Source organism: Carettochelys insculpta, chromosome 19, assembly GCF_033958435.1.
Source record: "Carettochelys insculpta isolate YL-2023 chromosome 19, ASM3395843v1, whole genome shotgun sequence".
Lineage (NCBI taxonomy): Eukaryota > Metazoa > Chordata > Testudines > Carettochelyidae > Carettochelys > Carettochelys insculpta.
Genome location: NC_134155.1, coordinates 5,698,787 through 5,720,663, shown reverse-complemented (window position 1 = coordinate 5,720,663; position 21,877 = coordinate 5,698,787). Strand labels below are relative to the sequence as shown.

Genomic DNA, 21,877 nt, shown 5'->3' with positions numbered 1-21,877 from the left:
GGATTTCATGCCGTTAAGAGACAGAAGGCACCTTGACAGAGTATTGAGAGTTGCTGCAAGAAGGGGGATAATACAGCAGGAAATAAAGTAGGATATACAAAGATGGAAAGGATAAAAAGGAAGGGTAGTTAGATTTTTTTCCTTTTTCACCCAAAAATGAGATTCTGTTCCCACTGAGCAATAGTGAATGTCAATCAAATAATCCATAGTTACAACAAATTATAGTAGTTCTTTAAGTCCCTATCCATGTGGATCCCGTTCAAGATGTATGTTTCCTTCCTGAATCTTGAGCGACTGAGAAACTGTCTTTAAAAACCCCAGTTAAGGTAAGTAACTGTTCTCAGCATCATAAAGGCACTATTGTAGCCTTGATCTTTATTGGCAATATTCAAATATTTGCTGTGATGGTGTTTTATAAGCTTGCTCACAGAGTATGAGGGCTGAGATAGTGTAGTGATGAAGTAATATTTAAAGCCACTGCCAGTGGTTCAGAAATCAGCCATTCTTCATGAACAAAAGTACAGAAGAAATGAAAATCAAGTGAAAGTGGTAGAACTAGTTGATGCCACAATTAAAGACGAGCATAAAGCAACACTTCAGATGTCACATTTCTTAGTTTAACTATCTGATGGTCAAATGTATTCAAGCTGAGAGGTTAAAATACTGATTTTTTTGTGTATTTGTTGTATTCTCTGTCTGTTGTTTTTCTAGTTTCTGTATACATTCCCAGTGAAGATAGTGGCGAAAATCATCAAAAAATTGATTTGAATGTATATATCTTGCACAGAGTCCTGGAGACAGTATTATAACTGACTAGTTTCACCCTTGCTTCAGGAGAAGCCTGGACCTTCTTGTGATACTGAATGTAGAAAACTGATTCACGTTGTGGAAAGACGTATATACCATTGTTTGGGAGTTCCGGAATAGTGTGTCCTTTTCTTTGTATCTGGTACCAGTAGAAACTTGGCAGTAAAGTTAAGCCTCCATGGCTCTCTTTAAGCCTTGTTGAAACATAAAGGGAAATAAGGTTGCTTACTCTTGGACCCAGGCGCTAAACCGAGCTGAGAAACCTGCGTTTAAAGAAACTAATCACTTGCCATTTACAGTGAAGAGTGAGTGCTTTTGTATATGAATCTTCTTTTAGTTAAAATATTTATACATCACTTTGACACTTAGATGACACTTTGGCTATGTCTACACTAGCTCCAAACTTTGAAATGGCCATTCAAATGGCCATTTTGAAGTTTAGTAATGAAGCACTGAAGTGCCTATTCAGTGCTTCATTAGCATGCAGGAGGCCGTGGCGCTTCGAAATTGATGCGGCCGTGCGGCTCATCCTGAGGGGGCTCCTTTTCAAAAGGACCCCGCCTACTTCGAAGCCCCTTATTCCCATCTGCTCATGGGAATAAGGGGACTTCGAAGTAGGCGGTGTCCTTTCAAAAAGGAGCCCCATCAGGACGAGCCGCGCGGCGGCAATTTCGAAGCGCCACGGCCGCCCGCATGCTAATGAAGCACTGAATATGCATTTCAGCACTTCATTAGTAAACTTCAAAATGGCCATTTACGTGGCCATTTCGAAGTTTGGAGGTAGTGTAGACACGGCCCTTGATAGACATCTCAGGATACTTACCCTGCATATACACGTGCCCCTTCCTTTCAAAAGGGGCATGTTAATGAGCCTGTTTGAAAGGAGGTGCTAATGAGGCGCTGCAATGAATATGCAGTGCCTCATTAGCATAATGGCGGCCGTGGCGATTTGAAAGTGTGGCTTTTCGAATCGCGCACCACCCATCAAAACGGGACCTTCTGAAAGGACCCCCCACCCCTCCAGTTTTCGAAAACCCTTCTTCCTATCTGGTGATCGAAAGAACGGCTTTTGAAAATTGGGGGTCCTTTCGGAAGGTCCTGTCTTGATGGGTGGTGTGCGATTCGAAAAGCCGCACTTTCGAATTGCCGCGGCCGCCATTATGCTAATGAGGCGCTGCATATTCATTGCAGCGCCTCATTGGCACCTCCTTTCAAATAGGCTCATTAACATGCCACTTTCTAAAGGAAGGGGCACGTGTAGACCCAGCCTTTAGGTTTTACAAAATCTTATGTTACTAGATTGTTTGGTATTTCAATCATTTGAGACTTTTAGCTTCTAGAATCAGTGAATTTAAAGCCTGTTTCATTAGTATACCATGCAGATAAGACAGTGCTTTAAAACAGCTTCCAGAATGCACTTTCTCACCTCCAGCAGAAACTTCTTGGGAAGTTATTAAAAGTGAAATGATAGCATATTTAGCGGTGCAGGAAGAATGTGTCTAAATAATTTTGCTCTTGGCCATTGGGAAACCATTTGTAACGTAGATTTTGGATTTTGCCCTCAAAATCATGTCAACAAAATAAATCAAACTGCTGAATCTTTGGCAGGCTCCATGCACTACCGTGTAATTTCCCATCTCTGTTTTTTTAAGGTGTGAAAACCATCATGAAAAACTCAGCGTATTCTGCTGGACATGTAAGAAATGTATCTGCCACCAGTGTGCTCTCTGGGGAGGAATGGTAAGTAGAAGTCTTATAGCATGGTATGTCTGTGTGGAGACATCCTTGTGGTGCTTGAATTATGTTACAGAAGCAGTGGCAATGACATGAAGTTGTTAGTATTGTATGCAAATTACCTTTTGAAATACTGCAGGTACAGTATATGGACAAATGAGTTATGAATTCTGATGGAGATAATGTTTCCTGTTACAAGTTCAAACCAGAAGTATCCTTGCTTCTCCTGGAAGGGTGCTGGAATTAGCATCCCGAATATGAATTTGGTAACCAAGACTGATGTAAATAGACAGAAAGTGACAGTGAATGCCTAGGGCAAAAATTGTCTTTTACATAACCATGTAACGCTAATTAAATTTTTGGTATACATATTCAGCAATAATCTTCAGTATTTGAAAGCCAGTTTTAAATTCAAAAGAAACAGCCATCTTTTTTTGAAACACTCTGTAAGCATTGTTCATTCTTCGCAAAGCTGAGTGTAAACTAGAAATCACTTTCCCTCATTTATTCTTTACATAATGTGGCCAACTGTGAGGACTACCTTGTGTTTGCTAGTAAGTGTCTTAAATCTGAGTGACTGCAGTACTCTCCAGTCATGTTTGGCCCCAAAGAAAAACGTAACAAAACGTTTTTTTTTAAAAAAAGAAAAAAAGAAAACACACAGCTGACAAGCAATTTTTTGACACTTTCAAATGTTCTATATTTACAGTTTGGCTTATTTTTATTGTAGGACATGGTACCCATTTTATAAAATCCATCAAGTAATTAATTGTTTTGTGAGAAAGGGAGAAGAAAATATAAAGACTTTTGATTATGAATAATCTCTTAAAATGTTTACTTAAAACCACTGCCCTTTGAAAGCCCATAGGAACCTGAAATTGAAACAGTTAAAGCCAGCGTGGACAGAACTGGAACTGATCTCTAGTTGACCTAATATTGTTTTTGTATTTTTAAGGGATGGGAGAATAGCATAAACATAAAGAAAAAAAACTTAAAGTTCTTAATACTATTTTTATAACACTGTTTTTATTTCTGATCTAATCTTTTAAGATTGATATCCCTTTTCCCTATATTCAAAAGGAGGAGATTCCCTGTTGGTACTCAAAACTTTATAAGCTCCCCAGATCCCCAACTATTTAATTCTGAGCCAGTTAAATATTCCCACATGAGACAGACAACCTCATACATAGCAATACTCAGCTTACATTTCCAATTAATCTTTTTGGTGGAGTGCTAGCTCAAAATGTATATACCTCTTTGAGTGTAACACCCCCATCCCCCTCTTCCCAACTTAATTAGCCTAAGAGGTTCACAGTAAATGCTGGGGCTCATTTCATATGAGTGCTCAGTCTCACTCTAAATAGCTCTCCACAGGAAGCATTTCTGGTGCAGAAGCCAGATTGAAGATATGTTACTCAGTGAAGTGAAAGACACAAACTTTCTACAGAAAATCTGCTCTGGATCTTTCCCAAATTGAATGGTATCTTAAGAGGGAAAAACTAATTTAACAGAGCTCAAGTATAGCTAAAATATGTTCTGTTAATCCTTTCTTTTAATAGCATGGAGGACATACTTTTAAGCCACTAGCAGAAATTTATGAACAACATGTCACAAACGTGAATGAGGAAGTAGCAAAACTTCGGAGGAGGCTCATGGAGTTGATCAGTCTAGTGCAAGAAGTGGTAAGAAAATATTTCCACCCTCATTACACATTATTTGTAAGTTGGTCTATGCAGGTTCAGATTCTCTGTAGCATAAGAGAAGTAGGAGGTAGTACACTCATCCCTTGCTATAAGAGCACAACTGGTTCCCAACTTTCTGCTCCTAGGCAAAAACTTGTAAGAGGGACACTAAATTCCCATTAAAATACCCATAAGTCTTTGATTGGTTCCAAGTGCTCCTAATTCAGCAAAGGAGTGGTAGCATGTGGTGCTGCTTTTGAAAGGTAAGTGAACCTTAGTGATGGGACTCTCTCTGGATGGGTGAGTAATTAAAACATTTTAATGAGTCCCTGAACAAGGGAGCCGACTCCCTATGCGTTGGACGCCGGGACCCAAACCAAAAACCTGCTGCGAAACCCAGCTCGGATAATGCCCACACAGGTGAGCGTCTGGACTCCGCCCCGAGCCTCCTGGAAAGGAGTGGCTAGCAGGAACAGTGAGACTAGGACAAGGGTGGACTGGTTTAAACAAAGTAACTACAAGCTTTATTAAAAAACACAACAAGATTAAAACTATAACAAGTAACAACTCTTTAAATGTAACTCTCTTATACTCTAATAATACGTACATTCATTTTTGTAGCAGTATCCATTTGACAGCTTGGTCTTAAGTCTTGAACTGGTTTTTATTTTTCCGCAAAATAAAAAGGATTTGATTATTGGGATAAAAGAGGAGGGGGAGAGGTATATAGGGTTGTTAGGTTTTTAGACGATCCCTGCTGTTTCCTTACAGAGCCGGAGTGGGGGTGCTAAGCCCCACCTCCGTGCGGGGTCGGGTTGCTAGCTCGACCCAAGGAGTTGGTGCCCAAGAGCCAGTCAGGACTGTCCCTTTATTTTCTGGGGGTCCCCGGTACCCTTTTAGTGGGCCCAACGAGTGATCCTGGGAGGCTTGTGCTCTTTCCCAGGTCACTGGGTAGGATAAACAGATAGGGAGACAGGGAGGCAGTGCCTTCTCCTGCAGTGTATAGAGAGGGGGTGAGCAAGGATAAGGGGGAAAGGATAAAGGGGAAGGGTTAGTTAAAGCTTATACTTTATGACATTAAGAGTAATGTAACTATAACAACTTAAACCTTAACAATGTACTTCAATTACTAACTAAATGTGCCGGTATTTGGCTGCAGTGGTAATCCCTGCCTGGGATGTCCAGACCCGGCCACAGATGGTCGAATCCCCGGGTACTTCCCTCCCCTCGTCAGGGAAGGGAACAACAGAGGAGCCACCCTCCGTTCCCTCGTAGAGGGTCCCAAGTTCCCAGGTGGGAGTGGGTATAAAAGTTAAAGTAAGTTTACGTGTCTAAGTCCAGTTCGGTCAAAGTCCAGTCCAGTGAAGGAGAATCAAGATGGCGGGAGCGTAGGTGCCGCAAAGGTGGCAGGCTCTAAGCTTCAGCTGGTGTGTGCGCAGTACCTCACCCTAAGGGTGAGGCCAGTTCGTCACACACCAGATTCACCTTTGAGCTGCTTGTCGGCGGCGAGGTCGAGGGTGCCGCAGTGATGGCAGGCTCTGGGTGCTAACAGGCAAGAGCGCAGTACCTCACCCTAGGGGTGAGGCCAGTTCACCTCCCGCCTAATTTACCTCAGAGCTGCTGCCTTTGCTCTTTTAGTGTGTTAGGTACGGTTGGTACCTCAGCACGCGGGCCCTGCTGGGCGGAGATGGAGTTGCTTCAAGGAGCTCTTCGAAAAGCAGGAGCTCTTTGAAAAGGCAGGAGCTCTTCGAAAAGGCTTCGCCTCAGAGGCAGCTGGCCTGGGGCTGGTGGACGCCTCAAGGGCCAGCACCTCCCCGTGTAGGTGGCAGAGTCGTATCTGCACCAAGGACCGGCGAGCGCTGTGTGGCGCTGCCTTATATTCCCTGATCTCATACATTATTCATGAGGCTATTTACATATGAACGTTCTGAAGGGCCTGCTTTCAAACAGGTCCTCCTCTAGAAGCTGCCTCACCTGTATCCAATGAGGAGCCTGGATTTCAAATCCATGATTTTGAAGTGTTTGTGAGTTCAGGTTACCGGGGAAACCAACTGACACAGAGTGACCGTTACAGGGGGCTGCTAACTGGCAGCCTATGTACCTTTTAGAGTCTACCTGCCCCTGTAATGATATTTAAAGGCCCGAGGCTTGTTTCCCCTGCCCCACGGGGACGATTATGCCCGAGGGATGAAAAATCCCTGACACTTAGGTTTTGGGGGGAGTTGAGGAGGGTTAAAGGCTGGGGACAGTTTGGGGCTATGAGCAGGAGGGAGGGTTAAAACCTGGTGGCGGATTGGGCCTGTGGGGTGCACGGGGGGTGTTAAGGCTGCGGTGGGTTGGGTATATGGGGCGGGTGGGAGGTGGGTTAAGGCTGCAGCGAGTTGGGTGTACAGGGCCAGCGGTGGGGTCAGGGTGTGGTGGGTTGGATGTGCAGGGCCGGCGGGTGTTTGGGGCTGTGGCAGGTTGGATCTGTGGGGAGGGGGGTACGGCTTGTATTAGCGGCGGGAGTTCACTCGTCTAGTGAACAAAGGTAAGTTTGTGTCCCTCATTTTAGTAAGTACTCATAAGTAAAGTGCTCGTTTAATGAGGGATGAGTGTACAGGTATTGTCCAATAGTAATTCAGGGATTGCCACACTTGTGGTTGTGGTCCTTCCATATTTGCCCCCCCCACCCTGCTCTAACCTAATGCCCTCCTCCAGAGCCAGGCATCCTCAGGCTCCTCACTAACTGAATGCTAGCAACTCAGCAGAGCTGGGGCTGCTGCCACATGCTTGTCCCACTAAGCGGTGGGGCATATGCACGGTTTGGGCAGAGGGCATACCATGTGTAAGCCTCATGTAAAGATTCCAAGAGCTGTGTGGGGCTCTAGAGCCTGGAATCGCCACACTACAATGTCCTATTCACCACATGTAGTGCCTGGTGGAAGTATTGGAAACTGCAGGTTAAAGTAGTGCAATTCCCATAGGATGGGTGCAGCCTTATGAGTGTAAGAGTGTCTTGGAATGAGCTATTCTGTTATGTGGCACCTTTTATGCAAATATAGTTGTTTATGTTAAAGATTGTACCAGCCCTTTAATACGTATTGTTTTAGTGTTTGTAAGCTGAAGGTCTGTGATTGGGGTGATTAAATGCCTTGTTCTGGGGGAACATTTTACTGATTTCTGTGGAGTTTAGCATGCAAACCTTTTGAATAAGAACGGAAACAAAGTAAAACAGGGCTCCATTTGCTCTGCATGGACATATTTATCCCTTTTGCACTGTTGTAAGAGGAGGAGAAAGCTCTTGGTCATAATTTTTGTTTTTTGATGTGCTGTGTGTGTACTGGCTAGTTAGCCAGCCTTCATTCCAAAGTCGTCTGAAATTTTTTTTATTCTTTATATATAGAGCAGGATGATTCAGGGGTGAAAGTTTCTATGTAAACTGTTGTGTAGGCATTCCTTTTTTTTTCTGTTTATGGATGCTATACCTAAGAAAATACTTGTTCTATGTAGCACCGTATGTAGAAAAAGAAACAAGTAGTTCCAAGAGAGGGTTTCATTTGTCATAGCAATTTTTTTTTATATGTTGGCCACTCAAAGATAAGTGTGTTTTTTAGTTTAACCGTCAGTCAACCACCAGAGGGCAACTGCATTCTCTTCTAGTTTACTGTCTTCCATGCTGTGTGTTGGTAGCTTTTACAAAGTTTAAAAAATGGCTTACTATATACCTTATTAAGAACTCAGTTTTGGATGTGCACAGCATTCTGAGTTTTGATCATTTTTCTAGGCTATCCAAAGAGAACACTTTTGGCATATATTTTCTTTAATTAGGACTTCTAAACGTATTTCAGTAATTACATAGGAGCAAATCTATGGGGAGAAGAGAACTATGGGAATTAGTTGAAGTCCTCATCTGATCTCTAAGATGCTGATAAATTTGCACAGATGCCCATTTTCCCAAACAAGTTAAAACAAACTATTTTTGTTGTACATACAATATATCTTCTACCTCCTTCCTAATCCTTGTCCAGGGAAAAGCGTTCCTTTGAAATGAACAGGGTATGATGAGTGGCAGAGATGTGGACAAAAACAGAAAATCGTTACTGTTTTGTATGTTACCTTTGAATTGTCCTTTAGGAGAGGAACGTAGAGGCAGTGCGCAGTGCAAAGGATGAACGAGTTCGGGAAATTAGGAATGCAGTGGAGATGATGATTGCTCGATTAGACACTCAACTGAAGAACAAGCTTATTACACTAATGGGTAGGTATTCACCTTATCTGATGTAAATGAAAGTAACAGATTAATGTTGAAAATCTGGCAAGGTTTGTTTCGGAAACATAAGACCATGCATACAGCAGTGTCTTGGCATCAGGATGAAGACAGAAGACTTCTAAATATAGTAGTACCATCAGTAAATTGCATGGTTATTGTGATACAGTAAGTTTTTTGTTAGATGTAACTGTGATTCCTTGAAAAGCCACTGTGTGACAACTCAGACTACATAAAATATTTGCTAGGGATAATGATTGTACAACACTTGGAAGATGTAAAATGCCAAGTATGTCTTAATTGCTGTAATTTCTCTCCTCTGATAGCTCCTATCCAAACCTAACTTTTAAAAATATTATTTCTCCATGGAATGTTTCTTCTGAGTCACGCTTCAGATTGATTAAATAAATTGTCCAGTACTGAGAGCAGGGTATCAGGGAGGAATCAGAACTTCTAAGTTTTATTCTTGACTCTTACTGACTTTGGTCCAGGCACTTAACCTCTTCTACTGTTTAGTCTTTTTACAAATGGGAAGTAGGTAGGATATACCAAGGAGAACTGATGTTTGTATAACACTTAATTTTTTTTTAAAGAGAAGGAGAGAGAGAGAGAGAGATGTATGTGAGATTCCACTTATTTGTAAAGTGACTTACAGTGCAGTTTTTGGGTTTTTTCTCTGTAACTAATTTTTTTTTTTTTTAAATAAAATATTTTGTCCCAAATTGAAAACATCTCTACAGTTAACTCTTGTTTCTCCAGTCATACTTTGTGCTTCGTTGTTAGCAGCTGTGTAAGAGCTAAATACCATAATTATCCTAAATTGAAATATCAGTCCATTTGGAAATAGGGAGATGAAAACTTTTTTTTTTAGGAGTTTACTTGTGCAATATGCAAAACTAAATCATATACTGGAAGCTCAGGAGATAGGGAATGTCTTGAAGTTCAATTATAATGCAAACTATAAGATACACTGATGAAAATTTCTCTTGATTGTGTGAAATTATATTTGGAAGAAAATGTAAGATCAGAACCTTTATAGGTTTTATATATATCCTTTTCAAGTACATATAAACATAATTTCAGAGCTACAGTCTTTATCTGCCATCCATGGGAAATAAGGGTTGATGGTTAATCAAATGTGCTGGTTACTCAAGCTTTTTCAGCAAATGTAAAAAATGGGGCTGCAGGATGGATCAGAGAATATCTGATGATGACAAGGGGACATGACAGCCTTTGCTACTTCAAGTTTACAAAAGTGATTTCTGTGAGCACTGGCAAATGATGCCAGATAGCTATTAAAAATTTTCCAGTTAAGAAAAGGGGGAATTGTATTGCCATCTATGGCTTGTGCCAGGTAACACTGAGTACTGTACCATATTTTGTATATTGTAATCATGACCATTTCTTCATACGGATCTAATACTTACCTAGATTTTCAGCCAAATCACTTAGATTTTAGCAGAAATATCCTCTTAAATTCTTCTAACTAAACTATTTCTAAGTTAGTTTGGAAATAAGTGCACTTAAATATATACTAAATATTGTAATCAAGAAAACTTGAGTTAGTTGTTCAGTGATTGAAAGTCAGTTATTTAACAGTTTAAGAATTCCTTCTTTATTTGGTTAACACAGAAAAATACTTTGCACTTATATAGCTCGTTTTCTCCAAGGGCCTCAGATTCCTTTACAAGAATTAGTGTGTGATTTTGAGAAAAGGCAAATCCAGTGAGAGGCTTAAAATGAGAACTAACTTTTCCTTCTTTTTTTTGTCCTGTGACATCCTTGATAGTAGCTGTGATACAGAAACTCTATACTTAAGCATCAGTGTTGAATTAGTTTTTCCATTAAAAGATTTAAGGCCTGTAAAAGTGAGTTATAAATTAGATTTCAGGTGTTACAAAAGAAGGTTTGATTGCATCAGAGTAAGTTCGATGAAATCCAAACTTGCTCTTCTTTCAAAAGCCTCTGTCATTTCTAGGACACCAAGAATGCTTCATTAATGTCTTAAACCTCAAGTGAATCATTTACTGCTGCTCTAATTAAAAAGTAAGGCTTTCTTTAAAATGTGTTCTCCGTCAACCTTGATATATTTAGAGCAATCTCCAGAAGGAAGAGAGAGAAATTTTTTTAAATGAATCACCACAAAAGATGATCACTAGATCTCATTTCTTTTAAACAGGTCAAAAGACATCACTCACCCAAGAAACTGAACTTCTGGAGTCCCTGCTGCAGGAAGTGGAACATCAGGTGATTTTAAAAACTAATCATCCCACAGTTAAAATGTTGGAAGCCACATGAAGAGAGACAGGCTGTGTCTACGCTCCAATAATAACTTCAGAGTCTACACACACCCTACTTTGAAATAGGGCACTATTCCATTCCCAGGAATGGAGTAAGGACTTCAGAGTTGGGCTTCTGCCTTTGAAGTAAGGGAAAATGTATATAGACTTTCTGCTGGCTACTTCGAAGTAATAACTTCAAAATTAATTGCAAAGTTAGTTCCTAGTGTAAGCGCACCCTCATGAACTTGCCTTTGCTACTCTGAATTATGCATTAATCATAAGGTGGTATTAAGTTTGAATTGGGCTTAGGTCACCCAAAATTTCTTTCCAAAAACTAACTCTGGCATTCATTTCTAAATCAAGAACAAACTACTTCTGTCTGTTGAATAGCTGTACAGAAGCAATTAGCAAAGACATTTAGTATTTTATCATAGTGTAATGCTTGGATCATAAGACTGACTTTTGTCACTTTCGCTGCTGCCAACAGGTTATGGGCCAATTTTCACTCTGCAGTTCCAGAAAGTTATGAGATACAGCAGAGGCTCTGGTGCTGTCTGTCAGCAGCTGTAGGAAGATGGCAAAACAATGTTTTGGTTTTTTTTTCCACTCATACCTGGAAGCTTCTTACACAAACAGTGTGTTAGAAGCTGTATGTGGGCCTCTTTTTTTTTTTTTTTAATTGTTTCCAGTATATCCCAAAATCTTTTTTGCTATAGAGTAACTTCTATAGATGAGAACTTTTAAAATTGTCTTCACCATTTTAAAGTGGTAAAAATTTCAGTCCATATGGATCTTTGCAGAATAGTTTGTATTGTATAAAACTCATTAAAAGAATAGTGAACTAGAACTATCAGAAGATCACTAGGTAACATAAGTCATATTTCACATATTTACAGAAGCTGTGATTTTTTTTTTTTTTAAGCAATAGACAGATGCCTCTATTTCTCCCAATTTTTTGAGGTTTTCTATAACTCTAACATTACATTATAGGTACACTTGTTGAGTCTTTTTTAATTTCATGTTCTTTTTTGATAAATGTAACATAAAACGTGCATATCGTTATTCTTGTCTGAGCATGGTTGGAATTTTTACATTTACAGCTGAGGCCCGCTGTTCCTACCTTTCAGTTATGCAGAAATATATTTAGCTATTTGTGCAACTACTTATGTATTTAAAATGTCTGACAGCTATTCAAAGGACACAAAACTAGAATCTTTTCCCTTTATTGTTTATTACTGCTTTAGCTGGATTTTGTAATGTACAAAACTGAATTACACCAAAGCCCAGACAAGTTTCACCTACATACTGCTTCATATCTGTGGTCACAGCTAGTATATGGGGGGTCTCCAGTATATGGCTCCCCGTTATCCATTGTTTTGCATATCCAAGCAATTGGTATATAGATCAGAAGAGACATGAATCAGAACATGCCCTCCTATTTGTGACCCACAGATAAGCTGCAGCTCATCTAGTGCTCATCTCATACCTCCACATGGTGTTCCACTTGCCCCACTGTGGAACAGGGGTGGGATGCAGGGATTTCAAGACCCCGCCCCCCTGCTCCATGATTGGAACACCAGAGCAGGGTAAGCCCCTGTCCTTTAACACCACTCCCTGGCTGAAGCAGAGTGGGGCAAGCCCCCTTGCCCAGGCCAAGAGTGCTGGGTACACTGGGGCAAGGTCCCACCCCCATGCCCACCCAGCCAGAGCACCAGGGAAGAAGAGTGGGGCAAACCTCAGTTGTGGGGTGGTGGAGTGGGAAGAGGTGCAGTGTGCACATTTTTATGAGGTCACTTTGTCAGAGCATGTAGGTGCCCTCCTGGCAAGGTCAGGTTTGGGGATTGAGGGGAGGAAGAGGCAACCAGATCCTATCCTCCCTGTTTGTCATTGCCCATCTGCCCAAGTGTCCCCTCCTGCCTATGTTATTGCTATACCAGCGAGTCCTTGGTATCCATCATTTCTGTACCTGTTGCCCTTCTCAGGAACACAAACCTGAACTATATCAGGAACCTGCTGTAGTACTTTGCCGGGGGCAATTACCTGATGAAACAATTATAACTGAACCTAATAGAAATACTTATGTCCTTTGGACTGAAAAGTCGTCTGAATGCACAGTAGATGCTAACTAAAGTTTTGAAACTACAGCACTATAATTTCCATGTTAGGATTCAGGAGCACAGAATATACGAGTTCTTTGATGGAAAGTAGAGAGAGCATCGATTTTAATTTTACTTAATTTCTTGTAAAAATCGTTATGGGAACAAGTATGGAAATTTGTCATCACCACCATTTTTTTCCCCCAACTTTGAAAACTGATAGATTCAGTGGCAGTTTTAACAAATGTGACTGTGACTGTGGAAAACGCTATTGTAACCTTTTTCTGTGAACCTGCAGAAGATGTTGCTGCTGCTGCTACTACTGACATGTTTTCATTTAAAATTAGCCATATTTGTGGGTTTTCTTCAATGATACTGTGATATATCTACTTTCCCTTCCACAGCTTCGGTCATGCAGTAAGAGTGAGTTGATATCTAAAAGTTCGGAGATTCTGATGATGTTTCAGCAGGTTCACCGGAAGCCTATGGCATCCTTTGTCACTACTCCTGTCCCTCCAGATTTTACAAGGTACAGGCTGGAATTTCCTTTATTTTGCAAGTATTTGTTTGACCTTGAAAGCTATAGCATTAAAATAGCTTGGTTTTCTCTTAAACAAAGAAGAAAAAAATAACTTTACAAACATCTGAATGGTTTTGAGTACAGAATTATAGAACGCTAGACTGGAAGGGACCTTGAGAGGTCATAGAGTCCAGTCCTCTGCCCTCACAGCAGGACCAAGCAATGTCTAGACCATCCCCGATAGATGTCTGTCTAACTTGCTGTTAAATATCTCCAGTGATGGAGATTCCGCGACCTCCCCAGGAAACTTATTTCAGCGTTTAACCACCCTGACAGTTAGGAAGTTTTTCCTAATGTCCAACCTAAACCTCCCTTGCTGCATTTTAAGCCCATTGTTCCTTGTCCTACCCCCTCAGGCTAAGGGGAAAAATTTCTCCCTCTTCTAGGTACTTGAAAACTGCTGTCATGTCCCGTCTAAGTCTTCTCTTTTTTAAACTAAACAAGCCCAGTTCTTTCAGTATTCCCTCATAGCTCATGTTCTCTAGAACTTTAATCATTCTTGTGGCTCTTCTCTGAGCCTTCTCAAATTTCTCCACATCTTTCTTTGAATGTGGTGCCCAGAACTGGACACAGTACTCCAATTCAGGCCTAATGATTGCTGAGTTGAGTGGGAAAACGACTTCCGGTGTCTTGCTTGCAACACTCCTATTAATGCATCCCAGAATCATGTTTGTTTTTTGCAACAGCATCACATTGTTGACTCATTTAGCTTGTGATCTACTATAACCTCTAAATCCCTTTCCACAGTAGTTCTTCCTCGACATTCACTTCCCATTTTGTATGTATGGAGCTGATTGTTCCTTCCTCAGTGGAGTACTTTGCATTTGTCCTTATTAAACATCATCCTGTTTACTTCAGACCATTTCTCCAGTTTGTCTGGATTATTTTGAATTCTGACCTATCCTTCAAAGCAGTTGCAACCCCTCCCAGCTTGGTGGTATCTGCAGACTTAATAAGCGTACTCTCTTTGCCAATATTTAGATAATTGATGAAGATATTGAATAGAACCGGTCCCAGAACAGACCCCTGTGGAACCTCACTTGTTATGCCCTTCCAGCATGACTGTGAACCACTAACTACTCTCTGAGAATGGTTATGCACCCACCTTATAGTAGCCCTATCTAAGTTGCATTTGCCTAGTTTATTGATAGGAAGATCATGCGAGACCACATCAAATGCCTTACTAAAGTCGAGGTGTGCTACATCCACTGCTTCTCCTTTATCCAGAAGACTTGTTATCCTGTCAAAGAAAGCTATCAGGTGGGTCTGGCACAATTTGTTCTTCACAAATCCATGCTGGCAGTTACCTATTACCATATTTTCTTCCAGATGTTTGAAGATGAGTTCCTTAATTACTTGCTCCATTATCTTTCCTGGCACAGAAGGTAAACTGACTGTTTTGTAGTTTCCTGGGTTCTTGTTCTTTTTTCCGTTTTTATAGATGGACGCTATATTTGCCCTTTTCCATTTGGAATCTCTTTTGACTTCCAGGACTTTTCAAAGACGATAGCTAAAGGTTCCAATACCTCCTCTGTTATCTCCTTGAGTATTCTAGAATGCATTTCATCAGGCCTTGGTGAATAGCAGACATCTCATTTTTCTAAGTAATTTTTAAATTGTTCTTTTTTTTAATTTTATCCTCTAACCTACCCCCTTCCCACTAGCATTCGCCGTATTAGGCATTTCTGCATCAGCCTTCTTGGTGAAGACCAAAACAAAGAAGACATTAAGCACCTCTGTCATTTCCAAGTTTCCTGATGCCGTTTTCTCCCTCCTCACTGAGCAGTGGACCTACCCTGTCCCTGGTCTTCCTCTTGCTGCTTAATATAGGTATGGGATGTCTTCTTGGTATCCTTTATGGCTCCAGCTAGCTTGAGCTCGTTTTGTGCGTTTGCGTTTCTAGTCTTACCCCTACTTACACGTATTGTTTGCTTATATTCAAACTTCTGTAATTTTTCCTCATTTGTATTTTTTATACAACTCCTTTTTGATATGGAGATCGTGCACGATCTCCTGGCTAAGCCAGGGCGGTCTTTTACCATCCTTCCTATGCATCAGTATAGCTAGCTTTTAGGCCCTTAATAATGTCCCTTTGAAAAACTTCCAACTCTCTTCAGTTGTTTTTCCTCTTCGTCTTGCTTTCCATGGGACCTTTACATACCAGCTCTCTGAGTTGACCAAAATCTGCCTTCCTGAAATCCATTGTCTGTGTTTTACTGTTCTGCCTTTCACATCATTTCTTAGAATCATGAACTCTGTGGTTTCATGGTGAGTTTCTCCCAAGCTGCCTTCCACTTTCAAATTCTCAACCAGTTCCTCCCTATTTGTTAAAATCGAATCCAGAACTGCTTCCAACCCGCCCTCAGTAGCTTTTTCCATCCTCTGAAATAAAAAATGGTCATCAATGCAGTCCAAGAACTTTCTGGATAGTCTGTGCCTTGCTGTTTTAGTTTCCCAACATATTTCTGGACAGTTGAAGTTCCCAAACACCACCAAATCCTGCACTTTGGCTGATTTTTTTCAGTTGCTTTGAAGAAGCATCATCCATCTCTTCTACCTGTAGGTGGTCTGTAGTAGACCCCTAGCATGACGACATCCTTGTTTTTTATCCCTTTTTAGCTTAACCCAGAGACTTTCAATGTGTCTGTCTCCTGCTTCCATCTCCACGTCAGTCCAGGTGTGCACATTTTTAATATATAACTAGTATGGGTAATAAGCAGGAAGAACTTGCAGCCTAATAAATGAATACAACTATGACAGTGTGACAACTCAGACTACATAAAATATTTGCTAGGGATAATGATTGTACAACACTTTGAAGATGTAAAATGCCAAGTATATCCTAATTGCTGTAATTTGTCTCCTCTGATAGCTCCTATCCAAACCTAACTTTTAAAAATATTATTTCTCCATGGAATGTTTCTTCTGAGTCACACTTCAGATTGATTAGATAAATTGTCCAGTACTCAGAGCAGGGTATCATAGTTGTATTTATTTATTAGGCTTCAAGTTCTTCCTGCTTATTACCCATACTTCTTGCATTTGTATAGGCATCTAAAATATTGATTTGTTTTTGCCTCCCAGTTCTCCCTACTCCCTCCTTTTTCCTTGCAATTACAGCCCAGGATCCCTTCCATTTCCAACCCAGCTCCCAGGTCTCCAAAGCCCACATGTGAGTAAAAAACCTGGTCTCCTGTCCCTGTCAAACCTACTTTAAAGCCCTGCTCACTAGGTTAGCCAGTCTGGATCCAAAATAACCTTTCCATTCCTTGAAAGATGAACTCCATCTCCACTTAGCAGTCCTTCTTGGAATAACATCCTGTGATCGAGGAAGCCATTATGGAATGCTTAGTGTGGAGCAAATTCGACTAAGGTATCAAATATTCAAAAACTGCACTATAAGAACAAATTGTGCTGCAGCTTTGGAGGGATGTGAAATCGGGTGGATTGGCTACTGGTGCGATCCCCAGATCCATCATAACAGCTAGTTTAATCATGTGCATGTGCTAAAAATAATGGACCACTTTACCCAGTTCCCCTCAACTCCTTTAGAGTCTTGTTTTTATTCTCCATGAGAGCTTTTTTTGTAACTGATGCTGCATCCTACCATTAGAGGTGGGATCCAGTTGGTGTGAAGGAATAGGTTTTGAATCAATTGTCTACTGGTTGCCCTTAGTGCCCTTGCTGTTGGGGGGCAGTTGGTTTGTAATTGTAGGTCTTTCTTATTAGCAAATACTGGTGGTGCAGCAAATGTGGAAGGGGTCTCATGAGATGCTTTATAAGTCACCTTTACTACATACTGAAGCCCAAATGACTTACTGGCACAGCTCACTTTCAGGAAACATCAGTGCTGGGTGAGGCAGAAATCTGCACTTACTACGGAGGGTGGTTGTAGGCTTTTACATTTAAAATGAAGATCCAGGGTTTCTATAAAATTTGGAAGGAACTTCGCATGTGAGTGATGTTAAAATTACTCTACTATTTCTAACCATATCGGTCGAGCATCAGTTTGGCAGGCTTTTAAAAAGCCTGGGAAAGAATATCTTTGTTTGTTCATTGTGAAATGACTACTTAAATGTGTTGGAGAAATATTTAAAAGTAAATATTTATTTTAATGGACCTGGTAACTACTGAAGGTTTCTCATGCTCCTAGGCTGCATTGAAACAAGATATATTTAGGATGTTTTTTTCTCCAGCCACAAACACTAAACATCTGCTGTAATTTTAGATTTCCCTTGATTGATTAATCATTATCCTTTGCTGGCTCAAGGTAAATCATGTTAGTTTTCTAAAGTTAGTAACTGATCATTTTCAGACATTCTTGCCTACTTGTCCTCTGACCACAGCTGAGTTGTTTCTGTATCAATTTGCTTAGGGGATAAGAAGGGTATGTATGCTTCCTGTGGTACAGTCGAGTGACGATGTCGTAAAATTCAACAGGAACCTATAGTAGGCTGGAATGGACAAATACATTTTCATTTCCAAGATGAAGGAAATGTGAAGCATGTTCAATTTGAGCCAGAGAAAAACAAAATTGTCTTAAAATTTGTCAGGGTTGTTGACCTCAGGTATTACTAATGGCACATAGGTATAATACATGAATGTATGTTGATGCACATTTTAAATAAAAACTTTTTCGTAGTCTTCAAAATCAGTTGTTGCTACTGCTAAAGATGTACTTAAAATTGTAATAGCTACCTAAGAGATGTGTAATATAGTAAAATGTTAACATGCATTGTTATAGGCAGTGCTTTTTTTGGCAGTACCAGCACCTCTGCAGCCCCAGATGTAAAATTGGTTGGGGTGGGGAGCTGGCTGAGTACCAGCACTTTTTTACAAAAAAGGCACTGGTTATAGATAGTCTTCAGAAATTCCAATTAAAAATACTTAAAGCAATATTTGTGCTTTGTTTTCTAGAGACACGTCTGATGTTCCCTTTGAACATCTCTTTGTGTACTTGGGTGGCCACCCAGGAGTGATTCAAATGCCGCCCAGCTGATTAGCAGAGCAACCACAGCTGCCATCAGCTGGCAGTATGTGTTTCTGCTGTTGAGGCAGATCTGCATATGCCTCAGTGCACATAACAAAATTTATTCTGCATATGAATGGGAAAAATTAGAGGGAACACTGGACATGACTACTGTAGTGATACAGCTCCTGGTCTAATAACCTTCATGTCCTTTTTAAAGATCTTGAGTGGGATTTTAATAAGTGCCTTAGTGATTTAAGTGCAAGTTCTGTTGATTCCTGATGGGACTTGTGCTTCTACGTTACTTAAGAGCTCATGAAAGTCCCATCATCTGTGATTTTTAATGCACTTTTCAATTCTATTAATGTTTTCTCCCTAGTGAATTAGTACCAGCCTATGACTCAACTACCTTTGTCTTGGAAAACTTCAGGTAGGAATGTGATGTAAGAAATTACCATTATATCAAGGAGTGCATTTCTCATTTTTTCTATATTAGGTTTTAAATCACTGAATAGATTTACTGAAAAGCACAAGATACCTGTGTGCAAGTGAAAGGAACTAGAGAGGAAAGTAACTTACATTTCTTACAGGTATTGTTGTATTGTGCGTGCACACACACCCTGGAGGTTATGTGCTCTGGAAAGTGGATTGGAGATGTAAATGGGGGTAGGAGGGGGACTTAGGGCTGGAGGTTAGAATGGGAGGGCTGTGAGTTAGGGTGGCAGGATCTCAGGGCAAGGTGTGGGAATGTGGGGAATAAGGAACTTGGGGGCGAAGGGGGACTCAGGTGGGGGCTGCGTGTGAGGTGTAGGAGTCAGAGCAGGGGACTGAGGGTGTGGAGGGGGCTTCAGGGCAGGGGGAATGTGGTGGTCCAAGAGTCAGGAATGGGAGTGGGGGACTCTGGGTGGGGGGTTGGCAAGGGGTGCTGTTTTGAGAGTGGGTTGAGGCTGCAGCTGCACATACCTGATTGCTGTTGCTCTTCTTCCTGTTGCTCTGACTCTCAAGAAGCGAGGGGAAAGTTCACAATCTGCTGCATTCCTCCTCTGCCTCTCCCTTTGACAACCAGTATTGAGAGAGAGAGGCACACAAGCTGTGCATTTTCTCCTTGCTCCCTGATCATCAGGGGAAGAGGAAGAAGACCAGTAGGCGCAGATGCAGTCTCCTTACCCTCCTGAAAGGGTGTGGTGGGAGAGGGCTAGGGGCTGAGGCACCCCTAGACCATGATTGGGGTGTGGGTGCATACCCCAGATCAGCCCCTTTCACCTGCCTGTTTAATTAGCAAGGCAGCTTGCAGGAGAGCCGTGGGAGCAACTAAGCACCCCGGCCAGCTGGTGGCTCCTTGCTGGAACAGTGCACTGAGATGCACTGGCCTGTTTTTACCTCTGCAAGAAACTGAATCTGATCTCTTGACTCTTGTCTCCAGAGTAAACAGAAAAAGTAGTTAACAGTTCAGTAAACTGACTGCTAAAAAAAAGTCCATGCAGAAGGAAAATTACTAGTTCCTAATCACCCCACAAGTTAAAAAAATTCTCGCAAAAACATTTACTTGATTTCTACATGGACAATTAAAATTCATCTCAGCTTGAAAGTTTTGTATCATTCTAGATTGCCCTCCCACACTCCTACAGGCAAACTTATAATTTTCATTGGTGAAAATGAAAGCTGGGAAGCAGTAACGGGGAAAAGATATAAAAGGGTGATAGTGGATCTGAGGTGTAGCGGGGGAAATATTCATGCATTTTTGGCCTGCATGTGCAGAGTCATCACATTATGGAGCAAGGAGATAAATTCCTCTCTACATGGCTCCTGTTATTGCACCAAGGATACAGGTGTGAGTAGAACCCGCCAAATCTGCAGATATCCATAGCTCCATTTTGCAGTTATGAATGCAGATGCAAATTTTGTATCTAGAACCCTACATATCTGTGGATATCTGCTTTATATTGGCAGGTATCCACAGCCAGTGTTTTGCAGAAGCAATTGTTAAATGCATGCAGGGCTCTAGTTGTGAGCATTGCATCGTAGTAGTGTTGCCAAATGGCTTCTGAGAAGAGTATCGATACCAAGTGGTGTGGATGCAAAGTGGGGCAGGAGACAGTTTCTTAAAAGGGAAAATTAATACCTAATTATAAGTTGCCTAGTTTGTAGTTGTCTGAGTAATGGGGAAAGAGCAAAAGTCTACACATCTTTGCTGCTTATGCTCTTTATATATTTGGAGTGGCATTATTAGTGTGGCATGCTGTGACAACAATATATAGTGGGATAGTATATAGAGAGAGGAACTTTGAGATAATTATTAGAAGAATTTTGTTAATAATCAGATGTATTAGGCAGTAGAATATAGTAAACTCTTGTTTCATTGGTATTTGATTAACAGGCACACTTGAATAACTGGCATGACTCTGAGCCAGGCGGACCTGGTCACCAAACACTGAGCAGGAGCGCGGAGAAACAGCATTAGGGCAGAGGTTTTTGCGCACAGGGAGAACAATGCCTCCCACCTGGGGGAGGGGGCCAGCTCTCTTGGTGCTACCCTGTGTCCCTCTGTGCTGCCTCTGAGTGCAGCTGGCAGGAGAAGCAGCATGAGGGCTGGGGTTTGTACACAGAGAAGGGAGAGCAATGCCTCATCCCTAGGAGAAAGGGCCAGCTCTCCCAGTGCTGCCCTGTGTCCCTCCTTCAGTGCTGCCTCTGAGTGCAGCTGGCAGGATCCTCTGCTTTCCCACCCAGCATGGTTACTCTTGATTATCCAGAATATTTAATTGTCTGGCAACCTCCCAGTCCCGTGGATGCTGGATATCAAAGAGTTTACTGTAATTCCTCAATGGATGTTGTAGTAATCTAGCTGCTTAGAAACAGCAAAATTTAAAAAAAAAAGTGGGGGTGGGCAGTTGGCCCATGGAAATAGATTTGATGAAGTAATGGGTCCTCGCCATCTGTAACTGCTGTGATAGTTCAAAACTTGCTACTGCATTTTATCTGGTGCAACCAAATGGAAGGTTCCAACGTGCAAATGTAAGGGGCATATTATTTATTTTGTTGCCTCCCCAAGTAGGGGCTTGCTACAGCTCTCTATTGAATATTCATCCCTTCTTTCAATAGCACTTTGCGACAGCGGGCAGATCCTGTGTATAGCCCTCCTCTTCAAGTGTCAGGGCTTTGCTGGCGACTGAAGGTTTATCCAGTGAGTTTGTATAATCTTTTAAAAACGCTTTTCTTAATAACAGTTTATCCTCATGTATAAACATACAATATTTTTAACATAATTTTGTGTGTGTAATTTTAATTTAAAAAAAACTTCGTGATGTCATATAAACACCATATGATTTGTCAGCTGACCGCAATCAGTTGAGCAAATGGAGTAACAGTAATAGTAAGTTATCATCCCCTGTGACAGGCAGTGGGACAGCCTAAGGCCCAGTCTGATGCTCTGTCTGGATTCTGTTATCAGCTCTGCCACTGGTCTACCGGGTGACTTTTT

General features: G+C 41.2%; 1 protein-coding gene across 2 annotated transcripts in view; it reads left to right on the top strand.

The window, feature by feature from the left end:
• Positions 1 to 21,877, top strand: part of TRIM37 (tripartite motif containing 37) — a 53,984-nt gene that overhangs the window by 6,433 nt on the left and 25,674 nt on the right. For both annotated transcript variants that reach the window (XM_075013486.1, XM_075013485.1), the window contains exons 5-11: positions 2,460 to 2,547; positions 4,101 to 4,223; positions 8,340 to 8,463; positions 10,652 to 10,719; positions 13,255 to 13,379; positions 18,779 to 18,829; positions 21,499 to 21,580. In XM_075013486.1, coding sequence (XP_074869587.1) covers positions 2,460 to 2,547; positions 4,101 to 4,223; positions 8,340 to 8,463; positions 10,652 to 10,719; positions 13,255 to 13,379; positions 18,779 to 18,829; positions 21,499 to 21,580 — 661 coding nt within the window. The remainder of the gene's footprint in view (positions 1 to 2,459; positions 2,548 to 4,100; positions 4,224 to 8,339; positions 8,464 to 10,651; positions 10,720 to 13,254; positions 13,380 to 18,778; positions 18,830 to 21,498; positions 21,581 to 21,877) is intronic.